General features: G+C 47.2%; 1 protein-coding gene across 1 annotated transcript; it reads right to left on the reverse strand.

The window, feature by feature from the left end:
* Nucleotides 1–16,444: 16,444 nt before the first annotated feature.
* Rprml (reprimo like) lies at nucleotides 16,445–17,629 on the reverse strand. Its single transcript, XM_047546752.1, has one exon. It carries the CDS (start codon nucleotides 17,379–17,381, stop codon nucleotides 17,019–17,021), a length of 363 nt encoding a protein of 120 aa, XP_047402708.1. The 5' UTR covers nucleotides 17,382–17,629; the 3' UTR covers nucleotides 16,445–17,018.
* Nucleotides 17,630–18,148: the final 519 nt, after the last annotated feature.

The raw sequence follows: 18,148 nt of genomic DNA on the forward strand, positions 1-18,148 counted from the left end.
GTGGCAGGAGCTCAGGCTTGGGGTCTAGCCAGGGCCAGACGTGAGGGGCCTGAGAGTGTGTTCATTACTTTCTGTCTTCCTTTATTCCCAATCCCTCTGCACACAGAAGGCACTTAATAAATATTGATTGAAACTGGAGTGAGCAGCAAGTACTGAAGAGAGGAAACCATATCCCAAAGTGATACCCTGTGGCCTCCTGGAGGAGGTATGGGATGAAGACAAGCCAGAAATCACTTTCTTATTGTGGGGACTTGAGTCTTTTTTTCTTAGTTTTCCGATATTTTTCAATGCCTCTGAGGGTCCACAGGAGCTGGTGGCAACCCTTGAGTCACTTCTCTTTCCTTTCCTTCGCAGAATTCTTGAGTCCTCGCCTCTCCCTCTTGGCCCCCAACCCATGCCCTCTGCTGCCCCTTATAGGTTGGGGAGGAGGCCACTGGCTGAGGAGGCACCAGGGGGAGAGTGACAGGGCCAGGAAGGAGGGAAAGGAAAGCAGGAGGAGATGGGAGGGCAGAGTAAATGGAATCTCCGAGTGTATTTTTAGTGCCAAAGCCAAAAGCCCATGCTGCAAATTGCTTTTTCCTTCATGCTTGTCCCAGGGAAAGAGACGACTCAAATAGTACCTATGGGAAATGGAAGGGTAACGGCAACAGGCAGCTTCTCAGGCCCGTCTCTGGGAGAAACTGGAGACCTCTGTGTCCTTTGGGAACATCCATGCGTGAGCAGTGAGCACAGATATGCTGAACTTGAGGGGTCAGATGGCCCCACGCAGGACAGGGGCTGCCCCAGCATTTTACCTACTATGGGCCCTGCTCAGTGGCCTGAGAAAGGCCTGGACAGTCTCTGGGGGACTTTGTGCTGTGATGGGGTAGCAGTAGGCTGAGCCAGGGTGCTGATGAGATCAAATGGTCCAGTTCCAAATCCAAGAATAGAGAAGTAGCAGGACTTGAGGGAATCTTAGGGACCACCAAGCCTGACTTCTGGGGGAAAGTGACTTGCTTAGGGCCACACAGCCAGTTGATGGTGACAGATCTGGAATCGGAGTGGAGGTCTCCTGCTCCCAACCTGGTGCTCCTGCTGCTTTACTGTGCTGCCAGGGATAGTCTTGCCCTGGGACATGACGCCCATGGCCGCCCAGCTGCGGTTCTACAGCTGTACACTGTATCCCATTCCTGCTGCACACACAGCTAACTCAGGGTGGCAGGCACCATGTCAAAGGTTTTCCTGGTTTGAGGACATCACCCCAGATCCCTCAGATATTTACATAAACTGGCAGTCACACTGCCAGGTTGTGATGTCCCTAAGAGGAGGCAGACAAAGGTGGACAGAGCCCACACACTGGCTGGAACAGAGGGTTCCAGAGGTGCCTACTGGCGGCTCCCAGTGAAGCCCCGTGGTGGGTGGCATTCTCGCCACAGTTATCCATTAGGCCGTGTCTCATCCACCCATAGTCAGTTTCCATGACAACAGCAAGCTCCTTACCCATCATGTTCATCCTTACAGATTCCCAACCCAGCTGCCTGAGCCCAGGCTCCTTGCCCAGCTGCCGCAGCAGCCCATGGGCTCTAGATTGCAGGTTTAGCAGTGAACTGTCAAGCTGCCAGATAGAGTCTCCCGGGAAGTGCCTGGTAACTGACTGGCCCTTGAAAACAACCACATAATCACTTCTTAATTGGATTAGAAGTGGCTCTTTGCTCCCCTGTTGGAGCCACCTCCCTCCTCTCCTCTGCAGCTCAGCATTGGTGAGCCTCCCTTTCTTTCCTGTCCAACCTCCCAGGCCAAGAGAATGCTACGAGGGCTGGGGCTCCCAAGCCAGTCGCTGATCCAAGGGAAGTCTCCAGTTTGGTGGGGTACCAGGTACCCTCAGGGAGGAATAATAGCCCAGTGTGGAAATACTCTCTCAGCCAGCCCTGCCCCTGGCTTCGCCTACTGCTTTTCCCTCTGGGCTTTGGCCTCCCTGCCCCTCCTCTCTAGACACCAGCTCCTTCACAGCCCAGCTCCAAATTCACTCCCACCAGGAAGTCTTCCTTTCTGAACATTCTTCTGTGCATCTTCTCAGAGTGGCTATATTTGGTTCCTGCAACATAACTTGGTATATTTTGCGTCAGAGAAGGGGGAGATTCCTAAAGCTATTTATTTTCTGAAGCTGATTTTTTTTTTGGTATGTTTTCTTTCTTTGCAGGAAAATTCTTGTAGTGAGCATATGTTGTTTATCTGCCCAACGTCCCCTCTTTGGACTACAAACCCTTCTGCTGGTGACATTATATAATGTCTCTTTCTCATGGAAAATCTATTCCATGGGATTTAGGTGGGGCTGCCTCCTCCAACAGGGGTAAATACCTGAAGCAGGCAAATTGGAGAACTGGCCAATTTGTAGGCCATGGTGGTTGGTTCATGGATGACCCCATGATCATGCAGAGCCAATCACAACCTTCCCTGGTATTTCTATAGACTCTGCTGTTTCCCCGAACAATATCCACCCTGCCTCCCCACCCTCAGTCCTGGTTCTAATGAACAAAAACAGTTGAAGATACTTGCCTTTCCACACTATCTGGCAGCTAGGGGTCATGTCATTCAGTTCTGGTCAATAAGATGTTGGGAGGAAGTTACTGGGAGAGACAATAGGAAAGGGTTTCAAAATGAACAAACTCAGCTGGCAAGGCCACTTTTGACCTAATTCTAACTAATCACTGCCTCAGAGATCAAGACATCTTAACGTGGAGGCTGTTATTCCAGCCATAGGGAGAGCAAAGTCCACCAAGAGACAGAACCAGTGAAGCAGAGATGAGAGAGAGAGAGAGGATAGTATCAGTAAAGTCCCTGCATTGAGCCACACCTGAAGCTTTAGAAAGTAACAGTTTGGGAAGTTGATAGATCCTTTTCCTACTTAAGCAGGTTTGCATTGGATTTCTCTCTTTCTGTGAAATAGCCTTGAATGGAAACCTCATTCCATTCTGTTTCTTTGCTCTGCCCTCCTAAGCTGTCCCACGAGATGCTACATGCAAAGGTGACACACCATAAATATTAATGCAAATGATTTGGAACTCCTTAAATTCTTATTTCAATAAGACTCAGATAAAAGCTTGAAAAGACTTGATATCCAAATTAGACTCATTAAGGAACAAACTCATTAATTCTCCATGTAGTCTCAGGCCAAGAACACCTCTGAAGAAATGCCTGGCCTGGAATCGCTTCTCTTCACCCTTTCCAGGAAGCCTTCCAAACCAGGCATCAACGCCATTACCCTCGCTACCTTTGTGATCGCTTGCTTTTGTTAACAGTGGATTCAATTGTACTTGGCTCCCTGTGCTATTTGAGCATAATGGTGTGGGTCTCATCTCTCCCACCCTGCCTCCAACTCCCATCAGGTGACTGACGAAATCTCTAGAACAGAGACTGTGTATCCACCATCAGACTATGAACTCCATGAAGGTGGAGCTCCTAACTCCCTTATCAGATTGGAGATTCAGATGCTACCTCTCCTTACATTAGACTAGTAACTGGACAATCCAGAATCCTCTTTCCGTGCCTCATGGAGCTTCGTTGACAAGATATGAAAATATGGACTCTGAACTACCACTCTGTAGAGATGGAAAATGGGAAGGAGGGTTCATCCTAACCTTCAGAGGAAAACTGATCAAGAGCCCATAAGCTTAGTCCAGGATCACAATCTGTTATTTCAACAGCTCTTGTGAAGTCTAACTTGGGTCCTTCCCCCTCTTGAGTAGAAATATAAAGAAAAATCCTCTCATCTGACCAGAATTCTGCCTTTCAAGCTCATTTCTCTTGTTCTTTGGTTACTGTCCTTTGACTAATGAATTCCTTTATTGGGAAGCTTGTCAAATTTCAGTAGACACACATGGAGGGGGCGGGCAGCCATGTGTTCAGTGTAGCATGATTCCTGTTGGTTGGGAGAAGCCTGCGTAGCTAACAAACCAGAGGGAGAGGAGGCCACCATTCTGCCCTCCTCAACGCTCTGCCCTGACTTTGTGTCTCCTGGCTCTGTCCAAAGATGAAAGCCTTTTTAACAGCAGCTACACCATGAGCAGTCATAGAGAAAAGACGCTAATGTAGGGTTTTGAAGAAGGTGATGTATCCCCAAACAGACAAGGAAAGCCACACAGGAAAGGAGAAATAGCCTACGTGGAGGCAGCAGGTGTGAGGAGGGCCAGGCTGCCCACCCCGAGCTAAGTTGGGGCCACGGAGCTCACAGAACAAAGATGAGACTGGTTTGCTTGTGGGAGAAGAGGGAAGCGATAGAAGCCTTTGACTACAGGTTTTATCTGTAGTTGGTAGAAAAATCGATGGGGAGATGGGCCAGATCTTGGACAGGAGGGAGACATGATAAAAATAGTGCTAATGATCCAGACATCTGCACGTGGGAGGATGCGCACCCAGGGAAACGGAGGCGAGGCGCTCACCCAGGATGCTGCGACAGGGATCAGCGTGCACGGTATGATTTTGCAAGTGGGAGGAGTTGGGATTGATCGAGCAACTCGACTTTAGATAAGGCTTTGTCTCTCAGAGAAAGGTGGCCAGACTCTGGCCTAGTCCTCCCACCCCAAGGGGCTGAAGGCTCCAAGTCAGCTGCTGCTTTGGGATTGGTTGCTGCTAAACGTCATCACACATAACCCTTGGAGAGCAGGGTCCTCAGCTGTTCAGGACCTTATTTCCATTGACAGTGACCAGCCAGGGGGCCTCAGAGCAGAAGGGAGAAGGGATCAGGCTACCAAGAGATTTTGGCTCAGGTTAACCAAGTTGAAAGACAAGGGAGAGAAGTGAAGAATCTTTAGTCTCCACGTTTTCTGGGCATACATATCCCAGACCAAATAAGGAGAAAGATGGGCTGCATTTGCACAATAATTCAAGACAGGGTCTCCATAGCAACAATTACCCAAAAATCCACTCCTGACAGTCGCAACAGCAGGAGCTAGCAAAGAAGACTGGGGGTGGGAGACGTGTGTGGGGGCTCAGAGAATGGCTTCCTTTATTCTTAAATTGAAGGAAGTGCTGATGGCAGGGACCAAGGCATCCCAGAGCCTAAGCCCAGGGCCATCGGCGACGGGATCTGAAGAGAACCTTAAAGATGAGGGACCCGAGGCCTGGGTGTGGGACACTGGGGTTGTGCTCTCAGCATGTGGTCTGGAGTGATCAGGGCATCATCCCTCCCACCACCCACCCTGTGGACAAGACTTCTCCCTGGCTTCCAGAGGGTTTGGGCCAGGCTGGGCATGGACCCAGCTTCCGCAGAAGTCAAAGACTGAGGGCAGTTTGAGTCAGCTGGAAGATAGAGCACAGCCCAGAAAAGGCTCACCCACCACATGGGTTGGGAGACTTGAGTTCTAATCTGCCGCCTGACCCCCAAAACCTGCTATAGGACTCTTTTCCTCACCATGAAATGTATAATCTACTCCCAAGAACTGACACCTGGTAGAGTGAACAGCACAGATGAGCAAGGCTGTTAGCAGAGTCAAGTCCAACACAAGATAAAAGGTGTCCCTGTGGCCATGCAGAGAAGCCTGACAAAGTAAGCCACACCCAAAGCTCTCCTCAACAGGCAGAGGCATTTCCTAGGATGGCGGAGAGCCAGTGGAAGGACTGCCTTGGACACCTAGAGCACCAGAGAGGTATCAGGGAGGAGGGGCGCAGGTGGGGTGGGGGTGACTGAGCAGAAGTGTCTTCTACTTCCTCCCGCAGACAGATGGAGAGACTGGCAGAGTAAGCTCGAAGCAGGCAGCCAAGTGTGTAGCCTCCAGTTTTTATTTTATTTTATTTTTTTTTAAAAAGAAGTTTGACTTAAAAAGGAAAAACAGTTTGGAGGAACCTAAATCCAACCCTCCCCACCCCCTACACACACTTTTCAGTTTTTCTCCTTGTCTGGTGCTGAGGAGTCTCCGGCTATTTTTCAGCTTCTGGAGCTCAGGTTGCATTAATGTCTCCAGGGAAAGAAGCAGTTGTTTTGTTTTGTTTTGTTTTTCGTCTTAATTTTAGGGATGAAGAAAAAAAAAAAAAGGCAGTTTGACTTTCTCTTTAGAACAGAGAAAAAGGCTCTGCTGGGTCTCATCTGCACTTTAGAAGCCCAGGTTTTTGGAACAAAGCAACTCTCAAGAGCTTATGAATATTATAAGTGTTCTAGTCATGTGATTGTCCCCCACTGCATGAGGCAGAGGACACCACAGACTCTACATACCAACTCCCCTGGAGAGCAACACCCTTCTCCTGAACTATGGTGGAAGGGATTAAGTTAGAGCATGTCTTGAGTAATTTTCCTGTTTCAGGGTCTCTCCTTTGCCCCGCTTCCTCCACCCCAAAATGTATCCCCCTTCTGATTTTTATTCCCCCTTCTGACTATCATAGACAGTCCTCCCATCCCCAGAGGTCCTCAGTGGTCATTCTTTCCACCCCTAGAGCTGAATTTCTTCCCTCCCCTTCTGAACTGAGCAGGAAAAAACAGATGCAAGAAAGAGGTCCCCTGAGGAAGGCTAGCTGGGCCATTAGGCAGGGCCTCCCAGGGTGCTCCAGGTCGGGTCCTCAGCGCTAGAGTCAGTTGGACTAAGACAGTCAAACGTGGTCAGCCTCTCAGGACTGACTCCTACTGACCGAACTCAGTGATGGGCAACCTAAATGAGGTACCTAACCAAAGGACTTGTATCCAAACCATATCCAAAGAACTCTCCAAGTTCAACAGTAAGAAAACAAGCAACCCAACTTTAAAAATGGGCAAAAGACACTTCACCAAAGAAGATAAAGGTAGAAAATAAAACCCTGAGAAGATACTCAACATCATCGTTCATTAGAAAAAAAGCATCTTCAGCCCACAAGACACCACCACCCACATACTAGAAAGTCACACATATAAGGCAAACAAACATAATACAAAACACTGACAATAGCTGGGTGTGGTGGCACATGTCTGTAATCCCAGAGTCTCAGGAGACTGAGCAGGAGGATCACAAGTTCAAAGCTAGCCTCAGCAACTTAGCAAGGCCCTAAGCAACTCAGTGAGACCTTATCTCAATATAAAAAATAAAAAGGGCCAGGGAAGGGGCTCAGTGGTTAAGTGCCTCTGGATTCAATCCCCAGTACAAAAGCAAAAACAAAAACACCAACAATACCAGGTGCTGATGAGGATGCAAAGCAACCAGAACATTCAGACACTGCTGGTGGGAGTGCGAAAGGGAACAGCCACTAGAGAAAACAGTTTGGCAGTTTCTTACACAGTAGGCACATACTTCCTGTACAACCCAGCAATCTCATTTCTAGGTATTTACCTAAGAGAAATGGAAACTTTTGTTCACGCATACATTAAGAAAAACATACATGAATATTTATGTTGGCTTTATTCATAGTCATAAGAAACTGGATACAACACAAATATCCTCCAACTAGAGATAGATAAAAATGAAAATTTAAATGTAAAAACCTGTGATACAGCTGGGTGAGTTGGCATGCACCTATAATCCCAGCACTTGGGAGGTTGAGGCAGGAGGATCACTTGCGTCCAGGAGTTTGAGACTAGCCTGTGCAATATAGCAAGACCCCAGCTTAAAAAGCAAAACAAAACAAAATATCCATTCAATGGAATATTAATCCTCAGTACTAAAAAGGAATGAACTACTGATACATGAAATGACATTGGATGTATTAAGCTAAGTCAAGGTCACATTGCATGATTCCATTTATTTGACATTCAGGAAAAGAAAAACCCTAGAGACAGAGAACAGATCAGTGGTCATCAGGGTTGAGGGAAAGAGAGAAGATTTGATCCCAAAGTGGCAGCAGGTGGGTGTCTTTTGGGGTAGAACTGTTCTGTATCTCAATTGTGTTAGTAATCTCACAACCCTAAGCATTTGTCAAAATTCATAGCATTGTACACCAAAAAAAGAAATTTACTGTAAATTTAAAATAAAAGCAAAAAGACACAACAAACAAATGCCCCTTTGGAGGAAGTTTAAAAAAAAAGGTGGAAATAAAAATATTAGATGATGTTAGCTTAGTAGATTGGGGAGATCATCAGAATTTAAACATTTACAGTCCTGATTATTGTCCAGGATGAAGGAAGAGACATTGATAAAATTTACTTTTTTTTTTTTTTTTTTTTAAACAAGGAAGGATGCTCTTCAAAATGGAAGGGTAACTACTAAAAAAAAAAACAACAACAAAAAAATAGATTATAAAACACTTAGCTTCTAAACCAATAGAAGCCATAAGATAAGGAAGAAAATAAGCAAATAAGCCTAGCAAGGTGGCACAAACCTGTAATCCCAGCAACTTGGGAGGCTGAGGCAGAATGACCACAAGTTCAAGGTTGTCCTCAGTAACTTACTGAGGCCCTGTCTCAAAATAAAAATTAAAATTAAAAAAGGGGTTGGGGATGATAGAACACACCTAGGTTTAATCCCCAGCAACACATGCACATTAGTGGTTTAAAAAACATTAAATAAGATGGTGGAAATAAATCCAAATATACTTTTTTTATTATTTTTTTTTTCAAATATACTTTTGATCACAATGAATGAAAACAGATGAAACACACTAGTAAAAACTATATATTCTAAAAATTCAGCTATGCTATTACCAGAATGACATGGGAAACTTGCAAGGAGAATTGGTTGAAGACAATAGACACAAAGAAAATATTAACACAAATAACACTGGCATAGAAATATCAATATCCAAAAATGTGCAGTCTTTATTTAATATCTACTATATGTGCAGACCTGTCATAGGCCTGTGGGGTGATATGGAAGAAACAACTCTGATCCTAAGGGACTACAGTTAGAGTGATAACCACATGATTCTAAATTACTTTATTTAGTCAATGAATATTTGTTCAATTACTGTGTAAGTCAGCAAAAGATGGTTTCTTTGGGGGGTGGATACCAGGGATCGAACTCAGGAACACTTGACCACTGAGCCACATACCCAGCCCTATTTTGTATTTTATTTAGACACAAGGTCTCACTGAGTTGCTTAGAGTCTTTCAGTTGCTGAGGCTGGCTTTGAACCCTCGATCCTCCCGCCTCAGCCTCCTGCACTACTGGGATCACAGGAGTGCGCAAAAGATGACTTCTAAAAGTGGGAAAAGGAGTGAAGCATACCTGGAATTCCAACAATAAAAATATTTCTTAGCCCATGTTTCTTTATGAACCATGCCTTCCTGTATTCATGCCCTCGTATAGTTTCCCCGCTATGAATCTGGAATGGACTGGTGACTCATTTAATAAATAGGATGTGGCAGAAGAGAAATGCCAATTCTGGGCCAATTATGAAGGCCCAGAAACTTCTGCTTTTCCAACCTGGTGAATAAATCTGCCATGTAATAGTACAACTGTATACTCATGGAGATGTTGTAGAAAGGAATCTAGGCATCCCAGCTGAGCTCAGCCTTCCAGTAATGCCTGCCAAAGAGCCAACCTTGGACATTGTATCAGTTGAACCCCAGGATGTTGCAGCTTCAGTGACATCACATGCAACAAAACTGCCCATTAAGCCCAGTCATTCTGCAGAATCATGAGAGATAATAAAATGGGAAAGTTTGGGAGGTGTTTGTTATGCAGTTATACATAAAGAAAACAATCATTTTCAATGTGTGTTAGACACTGTGCTTGCTATTTTTTTCCACTAATGCTCGGTTATTTAATCCCTTCGATTTAGAGGTGTGTATAACTAACTCCCACCTTAACAATGAAGAAACTGAGGCTTGGAAAGATGGTCACACAGCTACTAAGGAATAGAAGCAGGGTTTGAGTCAAGAACTTCTTGACCGTGGTCTCCACATACCCAACCACTGCATTATGTGGCCAGGTGAGAGTATCAAGGGGTGAAAAGACATTTCAGAGCAAATCACATTGTCTGTGTCCCTCCTACCATGAGCTCCCTTTATGGTTTTCCCTTTTTCTTTTTTTAAATACCTTTATTTAATTTATTTAATTTTTTGTATGGTGCTGAGGATCGAACCCAGTGCCTCACACATACTAGGCAAGTGCTCTACACTGAGCCACAACCCCAGCCCCTTCCCTCTTTCTTTTTTTCATCCTGTGCTACTGAGGAAGGAAGTGGATTCTGGAAACATGATCAGATAAGTAGGTGGATGACATAGTTGGGGTTTTATTATAGTTTTGACACATTTAACAACAAGCACTAATTATCCTCAGTGTTTGGTAGTCATTTGAGAACATGTAAATGCTACATCTGCTCACTGCCTGTCTTTCTTTCCAGACAAAAGGACACATGTTCCTGACAAGGGCATGTGCCTTGTTTCTACCTGAAGTCACCTGAACTTCAAGATATGGGAAAGGAGCTGAATTTTTAGGACTCTCCTCTCCTCCATAGCCCAGGAAAGTCTTCAGGACTTTTATGGATGCATCTGGTGTTAGAGATCATCTATTCTCCACCTCACTTTCACAGATGAGGAAACAAAGGTCCACAAAGAGGTATGAGAGTTTTCATCAGTCAGGTTAGGACATATCTCCAGAAATCTACTCTAGTCCTCTCTGAACTCCAAGGTCCTGTGGAGTCTCCTCCCAGTTTAAAATAGGTTCCTGGGATTATGATAGAGGTATTCTCCAGCTTAAAATAGGTCCCTGGGATTCAGCAGGCTCTAAGAGTGCTGAGAAGAGCCTGGATCTTGTTGAGAGCCAAACATGGTGCAAGAACTCAACCTTTGGACATTCAGCACCATGGACAGCTCAACAATCCTACAGAGGCCGTGGGAGTTGGGAGGCTGCTTTCTCTGCAAATCAGAGTATTGGATTAATCCTAAAGACCATCCAGTCCAGTCTCCTCAGTTTGCATGACTTGGGCAAGGTCCCACAGCAAGTGGGTAGAAAGTCAGATATGGGAGCCAGGAACCTATTCTTAGTGGCACAACCAGAGCTTGAGTCTAGGTCTCCAGAATCAAAATCCCCTCCTCTTGGAAATGACAAGAAGAAATATGAGACAAGAAAACAAGAGAAATAAAAGAAACTGAAAGAGCACCCGGCCCTGACGGGAAGGTCTGTGATTTGGCCTCTAACTGCCAATTCTTGACAGGAGCTTCTTACTTCTCCGAGGTGATGTGGCCTTTCAGCAATAATTTAGTTACCGTGGCAACCTTATTCCAGGTTTCATCTCCATGGCAATTCATTAGAGTTTTTCACCCTCTGGTATATACACACGTGGTTGTCCATATGTATATCCCAGTAAATTTAATATAAAATCATGTTTTTGAAGGTGAACTATCTCATTATCTAGGTCTGCAGCCAGGAGCAAAACAAGGCACATTCTAGGGTGGAGAGGACCCAGGGCGTGAAAAACGAATCGACATTGCTATTGCAAACCTCTCCTAATCATTACAGCTCAGGGCATGGTAAGTTTACCATGGCACAAATAATTTCTCCTTTCCTGTGATCTCTCTAGTTCCCTGTTCCATGGCACAGGCTCTGTTTTGCCTGTGCCAGTGAGAAGTGCCAGGGCAAAGAGAGAGGAAGCTGGTTCTTCAGGCGACAATCTCTGCGGCACCCCAAGGATGCCTCTCCTGCTTCTCTTATCCACTACATGCCAGTTTGGGGCACCCTTGGAGCTGGCAGGCTAGGTGGCAAGGATGTTGATAAAAGAAGGCAGCCACTGTTCAAATATTGGTTCCACCACCTCCTGTCACTGGGCCTCTATTTCCTCTATTTCACAGTGAGAGAGCTACATGGGGACTCCCCTAACCCCAACAAACCCCATCCTGCAGTGGGGCCAGAGCATCTTTCCTGTGCTAGAGACCCTGGACATCCACAGATCTGTCAACCTCCCTGCATTGGGCTGTGACCAGACTCTGTCCTAACAATGAGAAGCTCTGTTTAGTAGCTGTAGATGGCAAACAATTCCATTCTGTGATAAGGAGAGTGTGTTAAGTAGTGTTATGGTTTAAATGTGGCGTCTCCCAAAATCTCATGTGTAAGACATTATGCAAGAAGGTTTGGAGGAGAAATGGTTGGGTTATAGTCAATGAATTAATCAATGAATCAATCCCCTGATTGGGATTAACTATGAGTAGTAATTGAAATGGTATGGCGTGGCTGGAGGAGATGGGAATTGGGGTGTAGCTTTGGGGTATATATTTGTATCTGGCAAGTGGAGATCTCTCTCTCTCTCTGCTTTCTAATCATCTTGTGAGCTGTTTCCCTCTGCCTCACTCTTCCACCATGATGTTCTGTCTCACTTCGAGCCCCAAGGAATGAAGCCAGCCTTCTATGGACTAAGACCTCTGAAACTGTGAACCCTCAAATAAACTTGTCCTCCTCTACAACTGTTTTGGTCAGATCTTTTAGTCATAGCAGTGAAAAAGCTGACTAAAACAAATAGATAATGCCTTAAAATGGAATTGCTTATGGGACAAAAAATAACTAAAGAGACTTGATGGTAAATGATTGAGAAAGAAAGAGATGGACACTCCTCTGTGAGGATATCCAGGTCTCACCTAAGAACTTGAGCTTATCAGGTCACGAGGCCCCACCTCCTTTCCCGATATAAGAAAGATACTTGTACCTTTCCTAACCCTTTTGCACACTCTCCTGGATCTCTCTCTCACTCTAGTCCCCACCCCTGCCCCAAGCACTCAAGTGATTGCACATGGCAGAAGCAGACATATGGGGACCAGAGCCTAATCTGCCATTGTCTGTAACTGGGCTCTCTGAGCTTCCATGGCCTCATCTATGAGCCCCAATATAGAGGGTTGCTGTGAGAATTAAATAAAGAGCTATTTGTAAAGTGTTGGTCTCAAGGTGAAAGTCAGTAAATATCCTCTCCACCTTTTCCCTTCCTCATCTCTCCATCACTTCTGAATGTTTACAGCTTCCATCCTGGAGCATGAAGACAATTTCTGCCAAAATGATCCCAAGACCACAGTGGGAGAGAAGCCGGGACACAAGGACTCCAGCTACCGTGAGTTGTAAGCTAAGCTTTTTCATCAGAGTTCATCTGCAAGGCAGGGGCATGCACTAGAGTCATTCCACTCGCCTGGACAGAGGCTCAGAGACCTGGAAACAACATAATGCCCAATAATAGGAGATCAGTTAGATAAAGTGTGATGTGTGCATAAAAGAAAACAGTATAGCCCTTAAAACGATGGTACACGTGGCTACTAGTTTCCAACATAAGGCTTGATCACCGTTTATTGTCAAGTGGAAAAATAATCTCACAATATATGTTCAAAAGAGTACATATACTATAACATTTTTTGGAGAAAAATAATCTCAATTTTAGCTCTTATCAATCCCTAAACATATCAAAAGATAAATGACAAAGAATTCGTGGCAATTCTTCCCAGGTTGCAAGATTGTGACTATCATTTTGCCTCTGTTTTTCTTTCTTTGTTACTGTAAGTATTAATTGCATGTGGAATAATGTTAAAAACAAAAGCACACTGAGGATGACCTCCATGGTTTTTGCAGTCTCTTGTGAGCTGGCATACAAAGACTTGGCACGATTCAGCTCTCCCTCGTGCTGGATTAGGGGCTCTGTGATTCAGCATCTCACATTGCTCTGACCAACTACATTCTTTTCTGACCTTGAACTTCACATGGATGGAGACAGAAATGCATCTATCCTTTAGAACATTTTTTTCACTTAATTCACTGCATTATCAAGAGCTTTTATTAAGTTTTTATCAAAACTGTTCTTGTTCTGTTGCTGAGTTGGGGTTTGGGGAGGGCGACTCTCAGTAGCCATAGTCATGCACCCTCTGTGTGAACTTGACTTGGACCAGAAAATGGGAAAGTAAGTGGCATGGTGATGTAAGCCCTCCACCATCCAGTTTCAAAGTACATCTTGCCAGTGGGGGCACATCAGACTCAAGAAGTACACCCCTGACTCAGAGGACAGGACATGGACAGCTTAACCTAGTCTCTGAGATGCAGGGAACCAGCTACCCCCAACCCAGGGCTAGTGCTTGGGGCTTCAGCAGCTGCAGGCTGGGATTAGTCTCTGGCTCACCCTGGCACAGTACCCAGTCCACAACAGAACTGTAATTGACACTGGTCAAGTGAATGAACTTGGGCAATTCCATTAAATGGAACTTGTTTCCTCTTCTATAAATAGAAAGCTAGGAGAACGTCTGCTCCTCTTACTAGCTCCCTAGCTACATGACCTCAGGCAACCTTTTTGGGCCTGTTTCTTTATCAATAAAATGTGGGTAGTAATGAAACTCTCGTCACAGGGGCAGGAATTCTGGGTTTGGCATATTGGGCACTCAACACAGTATTTCCACTCTGCTTATGAAAAGTGCTTTAAAACTACAAAATACTTTGCAAATATGAATTACTATTTTTCTGTCCAGGGATCCCATTTCAGAGAATCAATTCTACTTTACTAGGAGAGAGTTCATGTATACACAAAACTAACAATAATCATAATTATCTTTATTGGGTGTCTATTAACACCAGGCCCTATTCCTATTTTCCACATGTATCATGGGAGCTATAGACCTTATGGTTCCCATTTCATACATGAGGAAACTGAGGCACCAAGAGGTTGAACTTTCTCAAAACCATGGAGCTAGGAGGTTGAGCAGCCAAGATCTCACAGACCAAAGTCCCAGGTTTCTCACCTGAATCCAGGGCCCTCTGAGATTTGACCCCTGTGTTCTTGGCAGGCCTCCTGGGAAGAGCTCTTGTTGCCTAAAGGCTGAGAGTGGGAGGGTGGCTCTTGAGATGAGGCCCCTCCTCCATTCTTCACAGCACCCAAGGCTCAGGATTCTGATCTGGTGTGGCCCTTCTCAGGAGCTGTGCACCTTTCGTTCCCACCTGAGGTTCAAGTAGGCAACTCAGCAAACACACGGCAGGCCTTTAGGAGAACAAAGAAGGACTACACGTGTGATTCCTCACCCTCTACCCCTCCCCAGGATCCTGCTCCTCCTTGAGATGTGAGCTTTGCCTTTGTGTGTGGCTGCATGCGTGAGCACATACCCACGCACGTGGCCACAAGTGCACACTTGAACAGCACGGGATGTGGGGGCCCAACATGCATGGTAGTGCGTAGAAGTCTTCACGGTTTTTTGTTTGTCTTTTAAGGCTTTCCTTTGTCAGGAAATTCCACTCTTGAATCAGCCCCACTCCCACCTCTTGCCCCAGTCACATTAAGCAGCAGACCATTTTATTATAGGAAAGATCTGGTAGTGTTCACTCGAACACGGTCAGGCAGAAAGAAGCTTCTGTTCCTCCTTAAACTCTCCTTTCCCAGTCTTTGGGGCTTTATGTGACTGCCTGCAGCTGTCTGAGTGGCGTTCTCTAGGTAAGGTCACCAGGTGGCCTAGGCACCTGGCACCTGTACTATCTGGAGCCAGGTGTCCTGTTGCCTAAATCATCAAAGGCTACACCAAAGTCACACCAAACCATCATGGAACATTCTTTAGGCTAGGGGATTTGTCCCATAGATACTTAACAAGGAGTCTTTGGCCCCTGGCCTCACTGTCCTGGCACTACTGAATAAACCTATAGGACCACAGGATGAGGGGGAAGGAACACATCCCAATATTGATAATTCTGACTGCATAGGACTACCCAGGAAAATTCCAGGTGCTTGAGTCAATGACTATCTGTGCTTTTGTTGAGATACTTCTCCTACCACCTCCTCCCTTAGGAGGAGACATGAGAAAACATGAGAAGATTCCCTATGCTTCTTGTCCCAAAGCCAGTGAAGGCATCAACCATCTTCTTTCTCATTCTTCATTTCCACTCCTGGTAAAAGAGGAGTGTGGAAGAAATCCATTAGAGCCTTTCCTGCCAAAATCTCCCCACATACAGGGGGCCTGAGTGGGGCCAGCACTGGGGCTAAGGGGGCATGCACAGCCCAGAAGTCCAGCTACTCTCTCTAGTCTCCCCAGTTTCAGCTCTACCCGAGACCAAACACTTGCAGATGGCAGAACCGACCCCTCCTCTCAACCAGTGAGCGCCAAGGTTCTTACTGCTTAACACAGCTCTAAGAGAAGTTGGCACCTCCAGGAGGCAGCAGGAGATCTCATAATGGGAGGTTCCCATTCCCCAGAAGGACTATTGCAATTGGAGGCCATTTTCTCATTTTAAACGTGGTGGGTCCCCTTGCTCCTCTGGGAAACAACAAGGAGTCTTCTCTGAGCTACGTGATCACCTACCCTCTGTAAGTGTGTGGGCAAAACGAGTCCTTAGATGGGGCTTTTGGTTTTATTAAAATTTTAAGTAGATCTAGTTTCCTCACTCTCCCACCCGCCCAAATGAATTCTGTGTGTTCATTTTCCTGATACCCTGTTTTCCTCTTTTTGGATTCAGTTCACCGATCCCCTCCCCACGCCCAACCTCACGGAAGAGACTCAAATTTCCGATGATTTAATTAATCGCACCAACTGTCAGGCCGCCCGGAAGGACCCACCTCCGATGTCGGTGTAGAAAACAGTTCCTTTATCCATTCGTGGCTTGGTCCCGGGTGTGGAGCCCCAGATCTGCTTGCACCGCACCTCAGGAGGTCCACAAAGGAGCTAGATTTTTCCGGACGGGTTTAAAGGGCTCCCCCCTGGGGTGTATGCCTCCCTCCGCCCGCCACACTCCCAACTCCCACCACACAAACCCACAGGCGCTGGTGGAAAGTCGCCGGACATCCGACGGCTGCCGTTTTATTACAAAAATTTCTTTTCAGATGCAAAATCAGGCCAACAAGCTCAGCGACCCCCATTCTTCAACCTCTCTTCTACTCCGCCCGTGACCTTTCCTCCGTTAACACGCACAAAACTCCCACGCGAGCAACCTCAGCTCCACACTGCATCCCACACTCAGGTCCACCCTGCCCCGAACTTCTTTAAAAAAAAAAAAAAAAATCTGTTAAGAAACCTTATCCCCCCGCTGAAGCGCACAGGACGGTGCAGGGCGTGGAAGTCCCTTTCGGCGCCGCCGCCGCGAGTCCCGCGGTGTCCATGCTCGTAGGCATGTCTCTGCCCTAGCGCTGCGGCTGCCGGGCGGAGAGGGGGACGAGGGTCCAGGTCTCCCATTTCGTAGCAGCTCTGGCGAAGGCAGCAGGCTCCGCACTCAGTACAGCCCCAGGATGGCGGCGCCCACGTCCTTAGAGGGCCGGCGCTCTTGCACCAGAAAGTTGATCATGCTCTCGGACTTGATGAGCAGGTTGCAGCCCAGGAAGAAAACGCCGAAGACCACGGTGAGCGACAGCACGCATACCACGGCGATCTGCGCCACGCGCGACACCCACAGGCTGCGTTCGTCTGGAGCCAGTCCCGCCGGGACCCCGTCGCTGGCGGTCAGCGGCGCGCCCCCAGAACAGCAGTCTAGCCACGTGCCCAGCCCGTGACTGCGGTTCCCCAGGGCGGCCCCTGCGCCGCTGCCCACTCCGCCCACCTCATCCAAGCTGCTGTGGTTCAGGAAAGTCGCGTTCATCGTGGCGCTGCGCCCGGGGTCTTGGCGCGCGGTCCGGGGCGCACCGGGAGGCTGCCTCTGTTCGCGCTCTCGGGGACTCTCTGGCGCGGGGTGGGGGAGGAAGGAGGGCTGCCCACGCGATGGCACCCTCTCGGGCCGCCTACCCCTGGGCACCCGGCAGGAAGCGGTACAGGGAGGAGCGAGCAACAGGCGGCGCAGGAGCGGGAGCCGGAGAACCGCGAGCGTAGCGGTGCTCGGTTCAGCTCCCGGCCACCCCGCCGCCCCTCCCCTTCAACGGCCCCGCCCCGCCCCGCCCCACCAGGCGTCTTGAGGGCGGGAATCCAGGCGAGGGCTCAGCCTCCCGAGTCCCACCGCTGCAAGGGGTCGGAATCCCGCGACAGTCCCCAGTCCTAGGGCCGGCGAAGGTTGTTATCCTCTGGGGCTAGAAAATCTCCCCAAAGCGTCCAGGATTTGGTGCTCTCAGCGGTCAAGTTCTTCCGGAGTCTTCCCTAAATCTCGTCTTATCTCTTTCTTTAAGCCAGAGTAGGCCTCCCTATACATCAGAGGAGTTGTGATCACCAGCATCACTGCTTTCACCGGCCAGCGACCTCCGGTAGCCCGCGTTGCGCATCGCATCGCCTCTGCGGGAAACTCCCAGCTTTTCCCGTACTGAAGGAGTGGTGCATTGAGGAGTGTTCCCTGCCTCCTCCCTACATCCCCCCTACCCTGCCCCATTTAATTTCTTTAATTAAAAAATAAGCTATCCGAGTTTTTGTTTTTTACAAAAA

The sequence above is a fragment of the Sciurus carolinensis genome, chromosome 3 (assembly GCF_902686445.1).
Source record: "Sciurus carolinensis chromosome 3, mSciCar1.2, whole genome shotgun sequence".
Taxonomy (NCBI): domain Eukaryota; kingdom Metazoa; phylum Chordata; class Mammalia; order Rodentia; family Sciuridae; genus Sciurus; species Sciurus carolinensis.